Genomic DNA, 18,731 nt, shown 5'->3' with positions numbered 1-18,731 from the left:
TTCATATACACATATTTTCAATCTATTCACATATTCATATAACTCATTCGTATATATGTTCAGTAACTGTAAACGTTAAATTGAGAAAATTAACTGAATGTGATATATGTAAGAAATATGGATAAGTTGTATCAAATGGTTGATGATGAAAAAGAAATTATGAGTAGAGAAATAACATATTCTAGGTTAGAAGAATATTTTAATGTACCAATCCGACCAACCTGTACAGGTTAGGTTGGGTTAGAATTTTTCAAACCGCAAGCATTGAGTTGAGTTGTTTAAATGTCTCCAACTCGATCAATACAACCCATAAACACCCCTAACAACAAACATGTAGCAGTAACGTATATTACTATTCTATCATGTTATATCCGGTGTACCAATTAGATACTCGTTAGGTGACAAATATAAAAACCTACGAATTCCGCATTATTCTTGTCCCTTCTTCCTTTTACTTTTCTTTGTTATGTTATTTAAGGAGGCATATATTCCTTCCGAAAACGACGACGTGTATGGTGGGTGCGACTTTCTTTTCTTGCATTTGCACCCTAACTCCCAACAAATACTGCTTTTTCCGTGAAGTGGCACTCGGAATCCGTGGCACATCATCACACAAACCCTAACCCTAAATTCGCAACGACAAAAAAAAAATACTCCTTTTTCTCAGTGTAAAACTGAATCTCAACTCAGGGTTTCGCCTTGTTTTTGTGCGAGAAACGAAGTGGTATCAATGGATTCAGACGAAGGAAAGCTATTCATTGGAGGAATAGCATGGGATACCACCGAGGAAACCCTCAGTGATTACTTTAGTAAGTATGGAGATGTCTCTCAGACCGTTATCATGCGCGACAAGACCACCGGCCGTCCACGTGGATTCGGATTTGTCGTTTTCTCAGATCCTTCGGTTCTCGATTCTGTTCTTCAAGATAGGCACACTATTGAGGGACGAACTGTAAGGAATTGTTGATTTTTGTAGTCTTCATTCGATTTTGTATGCGATTGTTGTGTGGGTTTTACGTTTCTAGGGTTTTAGTTTAGATGATTGTAAATGCTTACACCAGTATGATTTTTGCGGTTCTGTGCGTTTTCCAGTTGAAATTTTGTTCTGTTCAATTTAGGTTCAGTTTCTCATGTTTAACTTTCGGTGCATAAAATTTGTTGGGTTTCATGTTTGAGTTTAAATTCTAAACTTGGGATTGCTTATTTAAAACAGCTTATGCTTGGGATTGCTTATTTTAAATAAGCAATCTCAAACACCCCCTTGATACAGTTGGAATTGGGGAAAAACAAGCTTTCAAATTCACTTCCAAATTGATGTGAATTTTAAGCATATGGATTACATCTTATTGCTAATTTCATGAACCTCATAGTTTATACAGAGTTGTATTACTTTCGCAACGAAGTTAATTGCGGTTTTCTAATATTAGAATTGCTATGAAATCAAAGCCCTATACTTGGGGGTTATTGGTATTTGAATACCATTGATGATAGGATTTGAGAACTTCATTACTAACGTCTATTCCATGGCCAGATTGTGTAAGTTGGTTTAGGGGAGGTACTGACTCCATAGCCTTTTGAATCCATTCGTTTATGTGTTTACTGCAGGGTTTAGTTCTTTTCGTCCATTAATTTATTGGGTCTTGGTACACTGTTCGGTTGGTAGATTCCAGGAGTTCCTTTAACTATTTGTTTTTTCCTGTTTCCATCAAAGGCTATGTATTGTTATATGTAGGGATTTTATATTTACTACATAATTCTTGCTTTTTAGCATATCAATTAGGTAGAATGATCACATTGGATCCGTCATTTGTCATGTTTTGATGTATGATGAATGTTCAAATGGTTGACCATAGTGTCTTATATGGTTTGCATTTGGGTTGCCATTCTGCTAACTTTTATGCTTGATTTCTCTTCTCCTAGTTATCCACCAATGAGCTTTCTTTGGGAATGTTTGTTAGCAGCTTATTGAGCTTAATGGGATTCACAACTTGTTCAGTCAGCTATACATGACTGTTTGATAGTGGTTTAATGATATAGAAAGTGACTTGTTCGGTAAGCTGCTAGGGAGGAGCTTTAGAAGCCAAGTTTTTTCCAAACCTGCTTCTCCCAATTTAAACATATGCTCCTTTCATCTATGAATAAACCCTCCCAAACAAAAACATTTCCAACTACACAAACAGCTTTATCTATATAGGACTTAATGGAACTATTTGGAGTGAATCTGTGAATGTGTGTTGTCATTGTTACAACATGCCTATGTAAACTAATATCATGTTGGTTGGTCTGTTGTTTACTTGTTTGTTATTTTATCTTTGAAACTAAATGGAGTGAATCTTGTCTTGGTTAACTTGGCTTTCTAAGACTAATGTAATGTCGGTTGGTGTGTTTTATATTGCTCGTATTTTTAACGACATGTTCAAAAAAACAGTTTCTTGACTGCAGTCTGGGCTCGTTGTTCACTTATTGTGTGCAGGTGGAAGCTAAACGAGCTTTATCTAGGGAAGAACAACAAACGTCTAGACCCGGAGGTAATGTTGGGAGGAGCTCTGGAGGGACGGGAAATTACAGAACCAAAAAGATATTCGTTGGTGGATTGCCATCCACCTTGACGGAGGAACAATTCCGTCAGTATTTTGAAAGTTACGGTGATGTAACTGATGTAGTAATAATGTTTGACCAAAATACCAACAGGCCTCGAGGATTTGGTTTCATCTCATTTGACACAGAAGATGCTGTTGATAGAGTTCTCCAAAAGACCTTTCACGAGCTGAACAATAAGCTTGTTGAGGTGAAACGGGCACTTCCTAAGGATGCAAATCTTGGTGGTGGTGGTGGTGGCAGCGGCGGCAGCCGTGGTGGAGGCTATCAAGGTTCCAATGCTGGCTCGTTTGATAGTCAAATGGACGGTAACAGATTCCTGCAACAGCAAACTGCTGGCGGTGGCTACCCAGCATATTCTGGCTATGGTCAACCCGCTTATGGCTTTGGAGGGCCAAATAGTAATGCTGGTTATGGCGGATATGGAAATTATGGTGTGGGTGGTTATGGGGGTCCTGCATATGGGAACCCAACTGGTGCAAACTCAGGTTATGTAGGTGGAAATCCGAGTGCTTTGAAAACCGCGTGGGGTGGTCAGAGTCCTGGTTATGGTGGCACCGGCTATGGCCCCAATGTGGGTTATGGAGGTAATGTTCCTTGGAATACTGCTGGTGGTGGTGCCGCAGTTTCTGCACCAATGAGTCAATCAGCCGGTGGAGGTTCTGGGTATGGGAGTCAAGGCTATGGTTATGGCAACTATGGCAGTAATGATGGCTACAATACTAACCCTGGTGGTTATGGAGGTGGTGGCGGAGGGCGGTTTGGGCCAGGAGGTGCCCCAAATAACATGGCTGGCGGAGGAGATCAGCAAGCAGCAGGCGGTGGTGGTGGCAATATGGGGAGTGGCTATAATGGACAAACCGGGTACTCTAATGCGGGTTGGAGATCTGAGTCATGAAAAGGTTCAGGTTTTGTTGGACCCGGGATAATCTATGAGAGTGATTGGATGGGGGCGACATCCATGGCAGAGCTCGGAATGACGGATGATGCATGATGGGACGAAAGCCGAAAATGGTTGGATTGCTTGAATCTTTGTAGTATGTTTTTAGTATCTATTTTGGTACCATTATTAGTAGTTGTATTATGCCATTTTTAAGTAAGTTTGCTGCTATAATTGTATGTGTTTTTTTTCATCAATGCTTCTATTCTATCCTTTTTTTCACTATTAAGCTGGAGTTGCTGGAGGTATTTGTACTTGTACTTGTTTACTGTTTTTGCCCTTTTAGTGTGTTTATTAGGAGCTTAATGGGACTTGTAGCTTTTCTGGTCAACTATATATGATTGTTTGGTAGTGACTTAATGATATGGAAAGTAGTTTATTCAGTAAGCTTTTAGGAGACAGTTTTATGCAGAAAGTCAAGTTTTTCTTTTTCCAAACTTACACCTATCAATAAAAAAACACATTTCTTTCATCCATGAAAATACAATCCTAAACAAAAACCTCTCCGATCTATATTTATTAATAGATTAATTCACACTGACAGCTTTATCTATACAACACTTGATAAAAAAAAAACCCAACTAAACAACTCAGTTCCCTAATATTCGGGTAAACAACTCAGTTCCCTAATATTCAGGTAAACAACTCAGTTACCCAATTTTCGAGTGAGATATACAGTGTATTTCTATTGTCATGTGTCGGTCTTTGATTGGTTGATGAATTTTTTTTTTAAATTTTAAGCTATATGCTTAGATATGATGTTTGTGTTATTTTTTGAACACTAAAATAAACGATGAGTTCGATATACTTTCCTGTTTTGTATTATTCCGGGTTTCTAATTTTATTTGTTTTGATAATATTTTTGTATTTGTGTTTTTCGTGTTCCAACCTCGTACGAAGGAATCAATATTCAACAATGACACCTGCAGAAGACGACAATTTGATGATAGTTATTGAAAATGAAAGTAATCAAATACGTGATCTTACTATATTTGGAAAGAAACGATAAGAGTTTATTTAGCCGGCACAAAAGTTCCTCAACTTCGAAGTTCGGGACTTGGGTGTTGCTAAAAAATGTTAAAATATTTATAAAAACTAAATCATACCAAACCGACTCAGTAAATTTCTATCCATTTTAAAGTAGGATATAAAATGGTTAAAACGTATTTACTTACACAAACCTGACATCTGCTAATTAAATAAATCGACCAGTAAAGACACTAGTTTATACAAAAATATACATAATCAATTAGAAAAAATAAATACTGACATGATATAAAACGCACACAAACATCAGAAAAGGTAACGACGATTAAAATTGCCATTACAGTTTTAACTTTATTAACATTCAAATATAGTCATGAATTGCGAGTCATTTCGATAAATGAGTTTTTAAGTAAATTCATGACCTCTTGGTTATATAAGGAAAAGAATGAGTTTATACTCATGAGAAGGTTATGGATTTTAACCAAAGGGTCTTTTTGGCCTAGCGGTATCAGGTATGTGAGTCTTTGTCCTCCTAGGAGGTCAGAAGCTCAAATCTCACCAAAGGTGAGGAGGATGCGTAAGTTTATTTGTTCTATTTGGCGTATATAAATACTATATACTTCAAAGAAAAAAAAAGGTTATGAATTTAATTAAAATCTCAAGTTACAATCTCTGTCCCTATGGTTTGTTAATAATTTCAATTTTTGTTCCTATGGTTTAGAAATTGTAATTTTCATTCCTTGACTAATTAGTACAAAGGACCAAAACGGTAAAGAATTATAAACAACAAGAATCGTAATAACAATAAATTGTAAATTATAATGATGAAAATGACAATGAATTACAAATCATTGAAAAAAAAGCAATTTTTAAACCACAAGGATGAAAATTGTAATTTTTAACAAACTACAGGGGGGTAAAACGTAATTGACTGTATAATCAATTGGACCACAATTCTAAAACTATGACACTAAAAATTGGGCCTTATGGAGTTGCATTTATTTGGCCCAATACAGAATATGCGTATATCTCCAACACCCTCTCCCTATCCATAAACCCTTCCACCACACTACTCCAAACCACCGTATCCATGGCGGCGACAACTGCGGTGGCAATCGGACGATCACTCCTGACCTTCCGATCGGCATCTCCATCTTCATACTTTATCATTTCCAAGCGTCTTTTTTCCTCTTCATCTTCCATAGCTAGAGCTCCTCCTCTACCCGGATTCCGGCGACCCGTCCGGTCGGCAGCATGTCTTTCACACTCTCTCCAAGTGGCCGCACCAGGCGCTGTGCGTCTGAACCCTATCCGGTGCCGTGTGAACCGCTCTGGAGGTGCGTACTCTCCGCTTAACTCCGGTTCGAACTTCAGTGATCGACCACCGACGGAGATGGCGCCGTTGTTTCCTGGATGTGATTACGAGCATTGGTTGATCGTTATGGATAAGCCTGGTGGTGAAGGCGCCACTAAGCAACAGATGATTGACTGTTACGTTGAAACCTTAGCTAAAGTTCTAGGAAGGTACGCCATGAAACCCTAACTTCTTGCTATTTTTTTTATATCTGAGATTAAATGCGTATTCTCTCTTTTTTGGGCGATTTCATTGTCTTAAATTGATTATTTCACTACTTTGAATTAAATTTTTGAATTTAGTTTGACATACACATCATTTTAACATAGAAGACAGGTAAGAGAAATCATGCTTTTATGGTACCTAAACTATTAGAGTTTGAGAAAATGGATTGGATACATGAATGACTTTGTCTAAAAACTTATGTATAATATGCAATGGTTATTAGCTTATGTGATTTTTGGTAATTGTTCTAGTGAGGAAGAAGCAAAGAAGAAGATTTATAATGTTTCTTGTGAGAGGTACTTTGGGTTTGGCTGCGAGATTGATGAAGAGACATCAAATAAGCTTGAAGGTTTGTGTTTCCATTTATTCCCATAAGTTTAATTGGGTTTTAAGGGGTTGGTAGTCACATCTTTCAACTATCTTTTACAGGACTCCCTGGTGTTCTCTTTGTGCTACCAGATTCATATGTGGATGCAGAAAACAAAGATTATGGAGGTATGCTTACTGTGGAGTTGTGTCTACCACACTTTTGTTCTAATTCTCTGTTTTTGGTTCGTATATTGTTTTTTGGGTGTGTTTTGGCATATTATTATGTTTATGTTAATAATAATATGGAATGATGTCATAGAGGTGGGTTATTATGCAACGCTTTACATTCCTACAACCCTTACAACCAAATCAGGAGTGTCCATTTGATCATCAGAGGTTACCATTTGATCTGTTGTAACTACCCTTAAATTTAAAAAACCAAAAAATAAAATAAAATGGATGGTGGTTAAGTGGGTGTTGTATAATCTAGAGGGGTTGTATTTGAACGATGTCTTATATGTTTGAAGGCCCATATTTACAAAACAGATTAGCATTGAAAGGAGAAAGTTCAGTCTTAAATGCCATATCCCACACGGAGGTAGGGTAACTTATGAAGACCCCGGCTTCTTAAAATTGAAGCGATGTGAAAGAGAGAAAAACAGATATAAGTTTTGAAGAGCTAGGTATGAGAAGCAGCAGAATACCAATAGAAGTAGGTAACTTATGAGAAGTGAGAATCAATCTCAAGAATATCTTTTGGGGGGGTGGGGTGGGGTGGGGTGGCTAATCTTATGATTAACCACAAAAAGGTTACAAAGATGTGAGAATCAATCTCAATGTATTGTTTCTCAAGATCTTTTTTCATCTAAGTCTATTATTTATAGTATTCTTTGAAAGTTATGGACTGCATTTCAACTTAAGTAGGATGTTGATCCTAAAGCCGATAGTTAAATTGTGTTCTCCTTTAAGTATTCTTAGCATTCTGTCTCAATTTGTTCTAATAGGCTTCTAAACACATTCTAGGTTTGTTTTAGTGCATATATAGGGGCGTAATCAAATGAGAACCTCATATATTGTGATGACTGTGAGAACTTTTACCTTAAATGTAAAGGCCAGTATGTTTCACAATGTGAAACTTCCTTATGTGTACTTTTTGTTCCACACCAAAAAGTTTCACATTGTGAAACAAATATATGTTTACTCGATACCCAAGTTCTTAGCCTTGGATGAAAAAAATCATATGAAATTGCACATATGCACCGATTCTCAGGGTTCTCATTTTGTAGGTTCTCACCTGATTATCCCCTATATATGTATTATGTTATTTGGCTGATGCAATGTCGTCAACTTTGCATATTGGTGCTTGAAGTTAAATGGTTTTATTGATGGCAATTTATATATCCCTGTTTTCAGCTGAGCTGTATGTGAACGGAGAGATCGTTCAGAGATCACCTGAAAGGCAAAGGAGGGTGGAACCAGTTCCACAAAGAGTGCAAGACAGACCCAGATACAATGACCGAACCCGTTATGTTAGGCGTCGTGAAAATAGCCGGTAATCATGATTAATATCCAAAGTATGTAATAAGCAACTTAAAATCTCTATATCGCCGGTAATGGATTGATTGGCTATCGTTGAAGTAGTTGGTATCTTGGGTGTAATCGTTGTCTCTCAAGTGAATGAAAGAATGTTGCTTTTTCAAAGCCTCTTTCGGGTAATCAATAGTTTTTCATTCCTTCTGGAAGGAAAAATTACATGTAGTCACGTGTAAAATAGTACCAACGAACGAGGCTCACGTGTTTTGCAGTATGTTTGTGCTGAATTTGTTTGAATGCTAATTTGAAGTGCTGAAACTAATTGTCTGAGACTAATACTTGCAATTTTTGTTTGAATGATTAGATCCTAAATCTGCAGGATTTGTGTAAATTTGAGAGATAAAGCTTTGTTCAAACTTGTATACTAATGGGCGATTTACCATTCGTTTATTGGGTAGGCGTTTATTTGCAATAGTCATCAACTCTGGCTTTCCTTGTCAAGTAACTTTTTTTACTGTCAAAATGGATTGTCTGTAATCGTTTTTTATTTAACATTTTTTATTGTCAAAATGGATTGTCTGTAAGCGTTTTTTATTTAACAATTTTTTACTGTCAAAATAGATTGTCTGTAAGCGTTTTTTATTTAGTAAGCGGTAGCTGATTAAGAGTTATCTATTTAATTTACCGAGTAAGAACCTTTGTTGTTGTCAATTAAAATCTTTTATTGAGCAAGACTTTTTGTTGTTACTACCCTCACCCTAAGTGACCTGGTAAACAATGAGGGGTTGTTTGATTGGTTTGTTATTAAGCCTTGTATAGAGATAACTGTCTTTATGGATTATCTATATATATAGACTAAGAAAATTTTGTTTGGAAGAGTTTTTTCATAAACAAAAGAATCATGTTTTTCAGTTGGAAGAGATTAGTTTGGAAAAAAAAAATTGGGTTTTACGTGAATTCTACTGAATAAACCATTTCCTATATCATTAAGCTATTATCAGATAGTCAATATATGGTTAATCGAATAAGCTGTGAGTTCTATTAAGCTTCTATAACAAGAAATGACCCTAATTGAACTTTTATGTGCCTTTGGAACTGGAATGAAAATGAACTATTTTTATAAGTAAATATTATCAAATAAAATTACGACTTTGTTTATGCTCAAAACCCTTTATTTTGTTATTTTTAATAAATGCCGGCAATGGTTTTTCTTGGTTCCATTGTATTGTTTTAACTTAAACCGTGCTTCAAGTCCCCTACAATACTTGCTCTCTAACAACTTCGCTAACCCTCCTTATCTTTCTGAGCTGCAACAGCTCGTCTGAAGTCGTTAAACGAACCTGTTCAATCTCACTTGTCGCTGGCTCCACGACCCCATCGCTAACACCAACATTTTCTGTCGAACTTTCTGCATTCATCGATAACGATGGTTTCTGCAGTTTACCTCTCTTGATTTCCTTCAATCTACTTTCCACAAAATCTGCTTCCTTCTCATCTTCCCATGAGTCTGTGTAGATACTACCATCATTATTGAAGTCATCTTCTCCAAGATCCAAAGAATTGATCTTTGGTGATGCATTTTTTTCGTCTGAGATTTCCGCTCCTTCAAATGAGATTTCTGAAGAGTTTTGTGTGTCATCGTCTTCAAAAGAGTCACGTGAAGAATGTGGTTTATGTTCTTCGTCGAGCTGATCAATGTCATCATCCGAGTGCAGTTTTTGTTCTTCTTGTGCTTCGAGCTCTTTAATGGCTTCCATGGCTAAATTTGCAGCCTTTTCATAATCAATTACGTATCTACAAAAGGGAAATGAAGTAGTTTTCATGTTTGTCCTTGGTGCTGATATAAATCTAGTTCAGATGGGCTTTAGGTTCAAGGGCAAGCAATTCGATTTGGTTTGGTTTGGTTTGGTTTTGGTAAGTATCACAAACCGAACCATCCGTAACCAAAAGCGTCTTCAAAACAAACTTACCAACATATAAAATGTTGACTTCTTCATCATAGCTTTTTCTATCTTTTTCCCCAAAAAAGTGGGACCCGTTAAAAACTTGTAAGTTTTTCTTGTCATTGGCCTTTTCAGTTGTGTAGAACATCTCCAACCATGACACCAAGAAAACTAAAAATCATGGCCCCTCAAACACCAAAAAAATCTCACTTCCCACCAATAATCTATAAGAATGGCGGGCCTATGGTTTGCCGTGTGATACATGCAGCGTGTTTACCTGCATTGGCAAAAAAATTGCCGTGTGGTTGGAGAGAAGAAAACGGCAAAAAGGAGATTTTGACGGACGGTTGGAGAAGCTCTTAGGTGGCAAAAAAGCTTTGCTGAAAAACTCTCCACAAAGCTCCATCGGAGATGCTCTAAACATAACCGCTTAGGTTTCATCGTTTATTTATCATGAATATTTTAACAAATAAACTATAGTTCGTTGTAATTTCATAGGCGGGATTGATTTTAAACCAAGAAGAAAGTCTGTTCGTCTACAAAACTGCTCCTTTTGGTACAGTTTGGTGTAATTTCATTGGCTCAACATCATGGGATACTGGATCAAGGGTTTTCTGAGATGTGGGTTTGATTTTACATTTTATTGAAAAATGACGTTCATTTTCTAAAAAGAAGTCATCGAATTTACATTAGAGCATCCACAATGGAGCGTATTATAAAGCTTTCTATAGAGTTTTTGTGGCCACTTAAGGTTGTGAAAGAACTCCCCTTGTGCAGTTACTAGCTCTCAAAAAGCTTATTTTTGCTTGCGGGTTCCTTTTTTCAGAAAAAAAAAGCTCCAAACAAAGTCCATTCTGGATGCTCTTAAGAGGTTCAGAAACCTTGTGGATTTTTCTGCACCTTCCCCAGTTCAGTTGAACTAGATTCAGCTATAAGGGTTAATAAAGGAGATCCTTTATGTACCTGTTTAGATCTAACCCAGCAGAAACAATGGCTGATTCCATCTGCGAGACAATATCTGTCGAAGAGTTGATCATGTTGGTTGTTAAGTATCCTCCACGCTCTGCTATTTCAACCAGAAATCGCATGTCAAGGGCAAACTGTTGTGGAAAACACAAGTTAATAAAAGAAAGCTGCAGATACGATGATGAACTTCAGGAATAGATGCAAGTATTTGACACTCATTATCATAATGAAGCCATGTTTTTAGACATAATATTGCACTCTTGTTGAGTAGAAATTGTCACCTGAGTCAGTCTATCAGATTGCTGATCAGTTGTATCCGCATTGTCATGAGTTATTCGGGTTTCGCCATTTATGGAAATCCAATCAAATGTAGTCTGTACAAGCTCTGTCAGTAAGTTCACCAACCAATCAAATTCAGCCACGTTGTCTTCGGCAAGTTCTTCTACTTTCCTTAGTTCTAGAAACAATACCTGATCATACAGTCTCGATGAATATCGGAGGAGACGAAGAACAGAGATGATACGTGTGTGGGTCAGCAAATTGCATACACTTATGGTTGTTGCTAAGATTATTTTATTTTCATGGATGCTAACATCTTTATAAGAAAATCCATATAGAAATTAGCAAGACATGATCGTGATCCTAACTGTCTTAAAAGAAGCCAACTTATGAATGTGCTTCCTCTCAGTAAATTATACAGGATGCACAAAAACATGAAGAAAAAAAACTACCTCAGGTTCTGCTAGTTCTAAGGAAAACCCAATTCTGAATTCATATTTAGATTAAAGATGCATCCCGATGAAGGCTTTTAAAAAAGACAACATCAGCACACACACGTGTATATATATAAATATATATCATATAGAGAGAGGTTCAAGGGAAAAGCCCCAAAAAATGAAAAACTGAGGAACACCCTGGTAACCATTCATCTGGAAAATGTGCCCATGTGCATACAAGTAAATGAAGCTGTTTCTTGGTTTTTATGCATGTGTGCATGCTATGAACATGTTCATACCCGACAAATTGCTTACAAGTTACTTGTATCATTGTATGCACATGTGCATACCATAGAAATGAACGGATACACTCATACCAGGGTGTTTCTTAGTTTTTTTTTTTTTTTTTTTTTCTTGTGGTTATCCCCTGAACCTGACCCTATATAAAAGAAATCGTTAATGGTTACCTGATAAGGAAGAGAAGGCATCAGATCTTGCAACAAGTCAGAGTCAACATGGTCCCCAATACAAGACGCTTCATTAGACATTATGCGATGTATAAATTGCTTGCAGAAATGAGTTCTCAGTCTACTGCAAGTGCTTGCAACTGATTCCATGCGACCATTAACTACACTCTTTAACTGATTTATGTCCTTGAAGAGGTTTCTGATCATGCTGGAGAAGAAGTGCTCAAGTGTTGATAAATTGGCAATTACAGAAACTTTTTCTGACAGTGATTCTGCTACTTTGATTCTTGATGCACCTTCTACTACATATTCTGTCTCATTGGTGAGGGCTTTTTCTAGGATTAAAGTGTACTCTGTAAACAGGTCCATGAGCTCTTCAAGAATTGATCTTCCCAAAATAATGACCAAAGATGAAACGTCTTCTATGACAGCCTAGAATGGTCAAATGGAAGTAAGAAACTTTGGCACATGAAGAATTGTAATCCTCGGTTCCAATAGAAGAGATGAAGTTTGATTTTTGAGTTAGAGAAGTAATTCCATCTTCATAACCAATATGAACTATCTGAACTTTTTAGACAAACTTGACAACTGAAATAAACCTTGTAAAACTTGTTGCATACAGAAAGTTCTCAGTGCTAAAATTAGTAGATATCAATATCAACTTTGATTTTTGACAACAACGAATATGATCTCAAAGTGCTAAGATGTCTTCTAATTTTGGAGATTGAGCATACCTGTAAGAGTGACACGAATTTCCTGCCACTGTTGGTGAGTAAGCAATATTCAGGATGTTGCTCAAAAGCCATTGAAGAGCTCCCTTTTGTCAACATTCCTGATACAAGATATCTTCCCATAACCCAAATATCGCTACATGTGAAGATGCTGATAACTTTCTTGAAATGATCAAAATGAGCCTTCAAAATACCTTCCATACAAGGAAGGATGTTCTCAATCAAGCATGGTTGTAACACTAACTTTTGGCTTTCTAACATCAAGCAATATGACATGGCAACATGCACAGAGTTGACCACCATTGACAACCCACTGCTGATCTGTGAAATTGATGCAACATTTCTATTGAAACAAGCCGAAAAAGTTTCTGTTTCCTCACAGGCCCATTTCATAAGTTCTGAATCGTAAGGAGAAGTTTCTCCATGTAATACGACAAAACTCCTTGCTGCTTGAGACATCATAGAAAAAACGTATTTTGCTATATTATGAATGTAAATCTCAGGTGGAAAAGTTGCGAAGGACTGCAACTGGTTTACACCTGAAGTAATACGAGTATCGTAATACTTGAGCAGTAAACGTGTTGCAAGATGATCAAAACCAAGCCGTGAAAGTCCAACTAATGATTTTTGCAGTTCTGCCGCAGTGACTCTCGCGTTATCAGCCACCAGTGTCAGCTTATCAGCAAGCATGACCCTCCTTTCTGCCATGTCAGATTTATAACACATCCAGACATCTGGTGAAATATCTTCTTGAAACTTCACTTTTGGAGAATCACCATCTTCAATCTCGAAAATTTCTAAGGCTTCTTCTAATCTATGCTCAAACAGAAGGTTGTCTAGGGTTTCTAAAACCTCAACAGAACAAGCCTTGAAAAATGTCGTACGGTTTTGATCATCAAGCACGGATTCATCAAGAACTGTGTCTATTGGATCATCTGATACAGCCTTTAGACAAGCACCATCCATTAGATTCCGAACAAGCTGTTTTTGGACCAGCAGGTGTTGCTTCAATTGCATCACTTCATTGTTTATACCTTCTGTTTCTCTGAAAACCCTGTGAAACATGATGACCAATATCAAATTGACAAATCCTGCAGTTATCAGGAAAACTCATATTACCAAAAACTATTTAAGTTCACCTGATAAAGGATGAATAATTGGAAATTATGTTATCTTGGAAATCAACGTCAGATGCTTGCTTCAGCTCAATGAGTTCTAAACATAGATGATTAATCCCCTAAAACGATCAAAAATTTATCACTAATACAACAGAACAACAGGAACAGATTTGCATGTGTCATTACAAGCAGGTGATGTTCCCAGACACAGGATCTAGAATCAGAAAGAAGTTCATCCAGTTCTAAGTTATTCAATCAAAATCAATTTTGAATCCATGAAATCCATGACAGCTAGTAAAATGTAATTTTCCAGATGTATTAGTGTCATTTAGGAAGCACAGAAAAATAAATTTACTGTCTACCTTGGCTGTCATAGAAGCAAGCTCCTCAGACTCGATTTCCGAGTCTTCATCGCTGGTGACTGAAGTCGATTCAGAAGTTGTATCACCGATCGCAGATTCTCCATTCTCCATATCATTACCGTGATCTCTGAATCGGAATTTTGATGCCGGAGGAGATGTTTCCATTCCGATTTTAGGTACAATAGAGATCTGGAAGAGGTGATTAATCCAATGCAATGATTCGAATCTCCATTTTGTGCCATTTGTTCGAGAAAATTCTTCGATTTCTTCGTTCGGTCGATCGCAACGAGACACATGATTGCTTTTGATATGCGTTTGTTTTTTACCCGCAAAAAGGTTCATGAACTTATACGATGTCGTTTTGTTTGGCGGGAATTGCAAGGAGTTTATGTTGTTTTATTGTATCGCATTTTAACACTACTAACGGCCGTTTATTAAACGTTTACTCGATAGGTGTTTATTAGATAATTTTCCTTATCGGATGAACATAGCAAGACTCGATAATCTTATCCAGTAAAAGCGATAATAAAGATAGAGAGTTTTACCCGGTAAGTGAGGGTGACAACTCTTACCGGGTAAGCTCTTACCAAGCAAATTGTTACATATGATACCATTTTTTATGTACTACAATCTTACTCGGAAAATAAATTATATAATGATAAGTGCTTATCGGGTAAACAGCCCCTAAGTATTTATAAAAATAATAATCAAATGTTGTTTGATATAACAGTATCTGGATTAACAGTAGAGTTCAATCTTTTAAAAGGCCAAGTGTTCAAATTCGGTTCAAATTTTTCTCGAGCTAAGCACATATCTTGGCACGTTAGGAACTCGAATCCAGTTCGAGTTTCTTTAACTATTAACTAGTGGCGGATTCAAAAATTTTGTGGAACGACTGCACCTTTAAGGTGGATAAAAGGTCTGCAAAGTCGTCCAATATGTTTTTAATCAAATTTCACCGACTTTGAAGGATATTTTAAGTTTTTTTTGTTGGTTCCGAGAGATCTTTTCGGTTTTTTGGTTGATTCTGAGAGACTTTTCGGGTTATTGGTTGATGTCCTTTGTATTTTGTAACGAAGCACCCTAAAAGGTTAGTGCATGCGCAACTCAAACCCCAAAAGAAACTTTACTTGCAAAGATCAGTGGACATGGTGCACATGATCCAACTCGGGCCTTCAAAGGTCTGCCCCTACCGTTAACGTCATCGAGTTGAGCTTGAGCTTGACTTTGCTTATTTATAACAAGTTTTATTGCATATTAATCGTTTTATTTATTAAATTGCACAGTACACAAACAGTAAACTATGTTGTTACAAGATTGGGTCTGGTGAGAAACGTAGCAAGGGATCTTCACCTTTTGATACACATTAGGATGAGATGTACCGGATCAATTCTCATATGAAGCCCGATTCATGGGTGAGTTTGAGATTAAAGGTCATTAAAGGTCCAGATTAATTCTTACGTTTCTCAACTTATATTCTCACACGATCTTTCGCATGTTATTTAAAGCGATTTTATACCATTTATACTAGATAATTTGTAAAGTAGCTACAAATACAATTGGTGATGTTTTAAGCTTCAAGCTTTAAGAAGTTATCAGGGTATCATGAGTCATATAGAATTGTCAAAGCCATTGACAAAATAAATTAATTATTTATAATACTAATAGATGTAAATTATAATTGTGGATGTAATATTGAATTGGATACCACATCAATCGTCCACATTAGCATGGTAATATATTAATGTTTCAACCAGTTACTCGGGTATTTAAATTTTTAAAACTTTATATCTTATATACCAAAATGGAAGTTTTGAAAGCACGTTACCCACAATAAGAATCAAGTTAAAGTACGTTACGTTTTCATGTAATTTGATCTAATATAATGAATGTTTAAAATTTTAAAATACAAAATTTATTGAAATTGAATATAAATTTTTTATAAAAATTTTGATTTTTGGTTTTCTATATCAAAAAAATTGAAGATGCTAAATGAAGATAAAGACAGAGTTGTTCGATCGTCATAAAAATTCCACTTTAGATGTTCGCATTTACTCCATGGGTTGTCATACACTGCCACGTTTTTTGTGAATTCCTGCCGTCCCCATTTATTTAATATAATTCATAATTATAATCGGGGGTAGATTCAAAAAATCGAGTGATCATGAAAAAGTAATATATTTTAACTTGATTCATATTTTGTGTAATATATTTTTAAAACTCATATTTTGATATTTAAGATGTAAAGTTTTAAACATTTAAGTACCATACTGATATGGCGAGTGATGTGGTATCTAACTCAATATTATTTGTTATTCAACCCAATTTCATCTCATCACTCGCCACATCAGCATGGTAACGGGTTAATGTTTCAATCGGTTACCTAGATACTTAAAAGTTTAAATTTTTACATCTTAAGTACCAAAATGAAATTTTTGAAAATACGTTACCCAAAATAAAAATCAATTTAAAGTATGTTATTTTTTCACGCAATTTATCTTTTATCATATGGTTTCACAAACTTAAAAATGCAAACCCTTGGTTAAGCTAATAATCTTGGTTTGGAAAATTCTCAAATAAAAGCGGTCAAATTAGTTGGGTATAATGAACCATCTAGAACTAATTTTTAATCGGTTTTAAACAGTTAACAACATATTGTTTTTATAAACTAGAAGGCTACTCGTGCAATCTATCGAAACACATTTTCATTTTAATGTTTCGTTTTTTTTTTATCCATGTCAATATAATAGGATTTTATGTGGTTTTAAGAAAACGATAATGTTTTTATTTTTTGAATAAAATATAACTTTAAAAATATAATATAAACTTTGCAAAAAATATATTAATATTAGTATTAAATTATGTATTTAAAAGTTTTTATTTGTATATTTTTTTAATTCAAAATTTTTATTATAATTTAATTTATCGTAACGAAGTAACTTAATTTAGGTTTAATAATATATTTTTTTATAAAAATAATAATTAAGTATTCTGTTAGAACTCAATAATTATCCTAATTATATTTTACATTTTTTATATTTTAAAATAAGATGTTTATTCTCTATTTGATTTTGTTTATCCGCAATTAGTTACATGAATTCAAATATAGAGCTTTAATAAGTTGTACTTATGCACAATTTAATTGTAATATTGAATTTTAAGTAATATGCATCAATAAACAGTACTTCATGCATAAATATGTTTTTTAAGAGTTTTTGTCAAATGTTTTATAATATAGTATAGATAAATAAGTTAAAAACGATAAGACTTACAAAATTCGGACCAACCAACCCTATTATCAGTTATTATTTCTATAAATACATAATATATATTTTTAAATTAATTTATTTATAGTATGTGAACTATGATTGATTTAATGTCATAAATAAATCACATAAAGTGTTATTGTTGCATACTTCAATCAAAATACCATTAATTTATCTTCAATAGCTATGTTATTTTAAAAAAAAAATGATCCAACAGGTATGCTAAACTCTCCTAAAAATAAGGAAAAGAGATGAGAGAGAATTAAAAATTTTCAAAATTTAAATGAAGAAAGAGAAAATATAGCAGTATACCCAATGAAATAGATGGCTATTTGAGTCATTCAAATTGGTCTTCTGGTCATTCTTCTCTATCGTTTACCCAGATGTTACCACATCCGCAATATAACGGACCTGACCAAAAGACACAAAAAAAATCCACCAAGTTAGCAAGTGGCACCGTCGTAATTGCATACCTGGTTATCACAATTGTGTACCTGAGTTGAATCTAATAAAAAAATTATGTCATTTATCCAGGTCCGTAATATTGCGAACATAGATATTACAGATGTAGTGACATTTGAATAAACCCATAAAAGGAATGATTGAGAGATCAATTTAAATATATGAAATAATTATTTGAATCAATTTCCCCCAATAAAAATGAAATTGACCTAAATGACCATATTTCACAATCAAATTGACTTCATAATCATTTATCTTCAGACTTTATCCAAAAGTCACTAGATTTGCAATACCCAAGTACACAATTATTGTTTGCCCACTAAACTACAAAATTCTAGAGTTTTTGGCCCAGGTCCATAACCATATGTCCGTAATTATTACGGATCCGATTCAAAACCCATTTTCTTGAATCCGTACGTGTCCACCTTGGGGGTTTCATAGAAAAATGAGTTTTTGGTCAAATTCGTAATAATTGTGAACCGATGATTACAGACCTAGTAATTTTTAGGTAACGTATAAAAAAAATGGTCAAGAGGTTAATTTAATTGTGAAATATGGTCATTTAAGTCAATTTCTTTCGATAAAAACATCCCTAATAAATGAGTTGATTTAGGTGCTAAATCTAATGTTGGAGAATCTTCTACTGTTTTTTTTAATAATTAAATGAAAGTTAAAAAAAATTCCAAAAAATATATATTAAATTGAAATATTTATGAAAATGATGAAAATTCATTTATTATGATTTGAATATTTA

At 35.1% G+C, this 18,731-nt stretch overlaps 3 protein-coding genes across 3 annotated transcripts; 2 read left to right on the top strand and 1 right to left on the bottom strand.

Moving 5' to 3' along the window:
* Positions 1-517: 517 nt before the first annotated feature.
* LOC112505635 (heterogeneous nuclear ribonucleoprotein 1-like) lies at positions 518-3,763 on the top strand. Its single transcript, XM_025109514.1, has 2 exons — positions 518-952; positions 2,474-3,763. Exons 1-2 carry the CDS (start codon positions 731-733, stop codon positions 3,494-3,496), a joined length of 1,245 nt encoding a protein of 414 aa, XP_024965282.1. The 5' UTR covers positions 518-730; the 3' UTR covers positions 3,497-3,763.
* Positions 3,764-5,559: 1,796 nt separating this feature from the next.
* LOC112506703 (multiple organellar RNA editing factor 2, chloroplastic-like) lies at positions 5,560-8,268 on the top strand. Its single transcript, XM_025110943.1, has 4 exons — positions 5,560-6,049; positions 6,356-6,453; positions 6,534-6,599; positions 7,827-8,268. The coding sequence occupies exons 1-4, from the start codon at positions 5,616-5,618 to the stop codon at positions 7,967-7,969; spliced, it is 741 nt and encodes a 246-aa protein (XP_024966711.1). The 5' UTR covers positions 5,560-5,615; the 3' UTR covers positions 7,970-8,268.
* A 255-nt stretch (positions 8,269-8,523) lies between these two features.
* On the bottom strand, positions 8,524-14,664 carry LOC112506704 (exocyst complex component EXO84A-like). Its single transcript, XM_025110944.1, has 7 exons — positions 14,250-14,664; positions 13,909-14,006; positions 12,773-13,823; positions 12,039-12,470; positions 11,137-11,325; positions 10,853-10,989; positions 8,524-9,740 (listed from the first exon to the last, which is right to left on the bottom strand). Exons 1-7 carry the CDS (start codon positions 14,589-14,591, stop codon positions 9,203-9,205), a joined length of 2,787 nt encoding a protein of 928 aa, XP_024966712.1. The 5' UTR covers positions 14,592-14,664; the 3' UTR covers positions 8,524-9,202.
* Between the last annotated feature and the right edge of the window lie 4,067 nt (positions 14,665-18,731).

Source organism: Cynara cardunculus (genome assembly GCF_001531365.2).
Source record: "Cynara cardunculus var. scolymus isolate 2C chromosome LG 2, CcrdV1, whole genome shotgun sequence".
Lineage (NCBI taxonomy): Eukaryota > Viridiplantae > Streptophyta > Magnoliopsida > Asterales > Asteraceae > Cynara > Cynara cardunculus.
Note: the sequence above shows the minus strand (reverse complement) of the source record. Positions and strands in the feature narration are given on the sequence as shown.

Coding starts and splice junctions, on each gene's coding strand:
- LOC112506703 (XM_025110943.1), top strand. CDS start 5,616: ATGGCGGCGACAACTGCGGTGGCAATCGGACGATCACTCCTGACCTTC. Junction 6,050..6,355: donor TTAGCTAAAGTTCTAGGAAG/GTACGCCATGAA, acceptor TAATTGTTCTAG/TGAGGAAGAAGCAAAGAAGA. Junction 6,454..6,533: donor GACATCAAATAAGCTTGAAG/GTTTGTGTTTCC, acceptor TATCTTTTACAG/GACTCCCTGGTGTTCTCTTT.
- LOC112505635 (XM_025109514.1), top strand. CDS start 731: ATGGATTCAGACGAAGGAAAGCTATTCATTGGAGGAATAGCATGGGAT. Junction 953..2,473: donor ACACTATTGAGGGACGAACT/GTAAGGAATTGT, acceptor TATTGTGTGCAG/GTGGAAGCTAAACGAGCTTT.
- LOC112506704 (XM_025110944.1), bottom strand. CDS start 14,591: ATGAACCTTTTTGCGGGTAAAAAACAAACGCATATCAAAAGCAATCAT. Junction 12,471..12,772: donor AATTCGTGTCACTCTTACAG/GTATGCTCAATC, acceptor TGACCATTCTAG/GCTGTCATAGAAGACGTTTC. Junction 11,326..12,038: donor TGCCTTCTCTTCCTTATCAG/GTAACCATTAAC, acceptor CTGTATGATCAG/GTATTGTTTCTAGAACTAAG.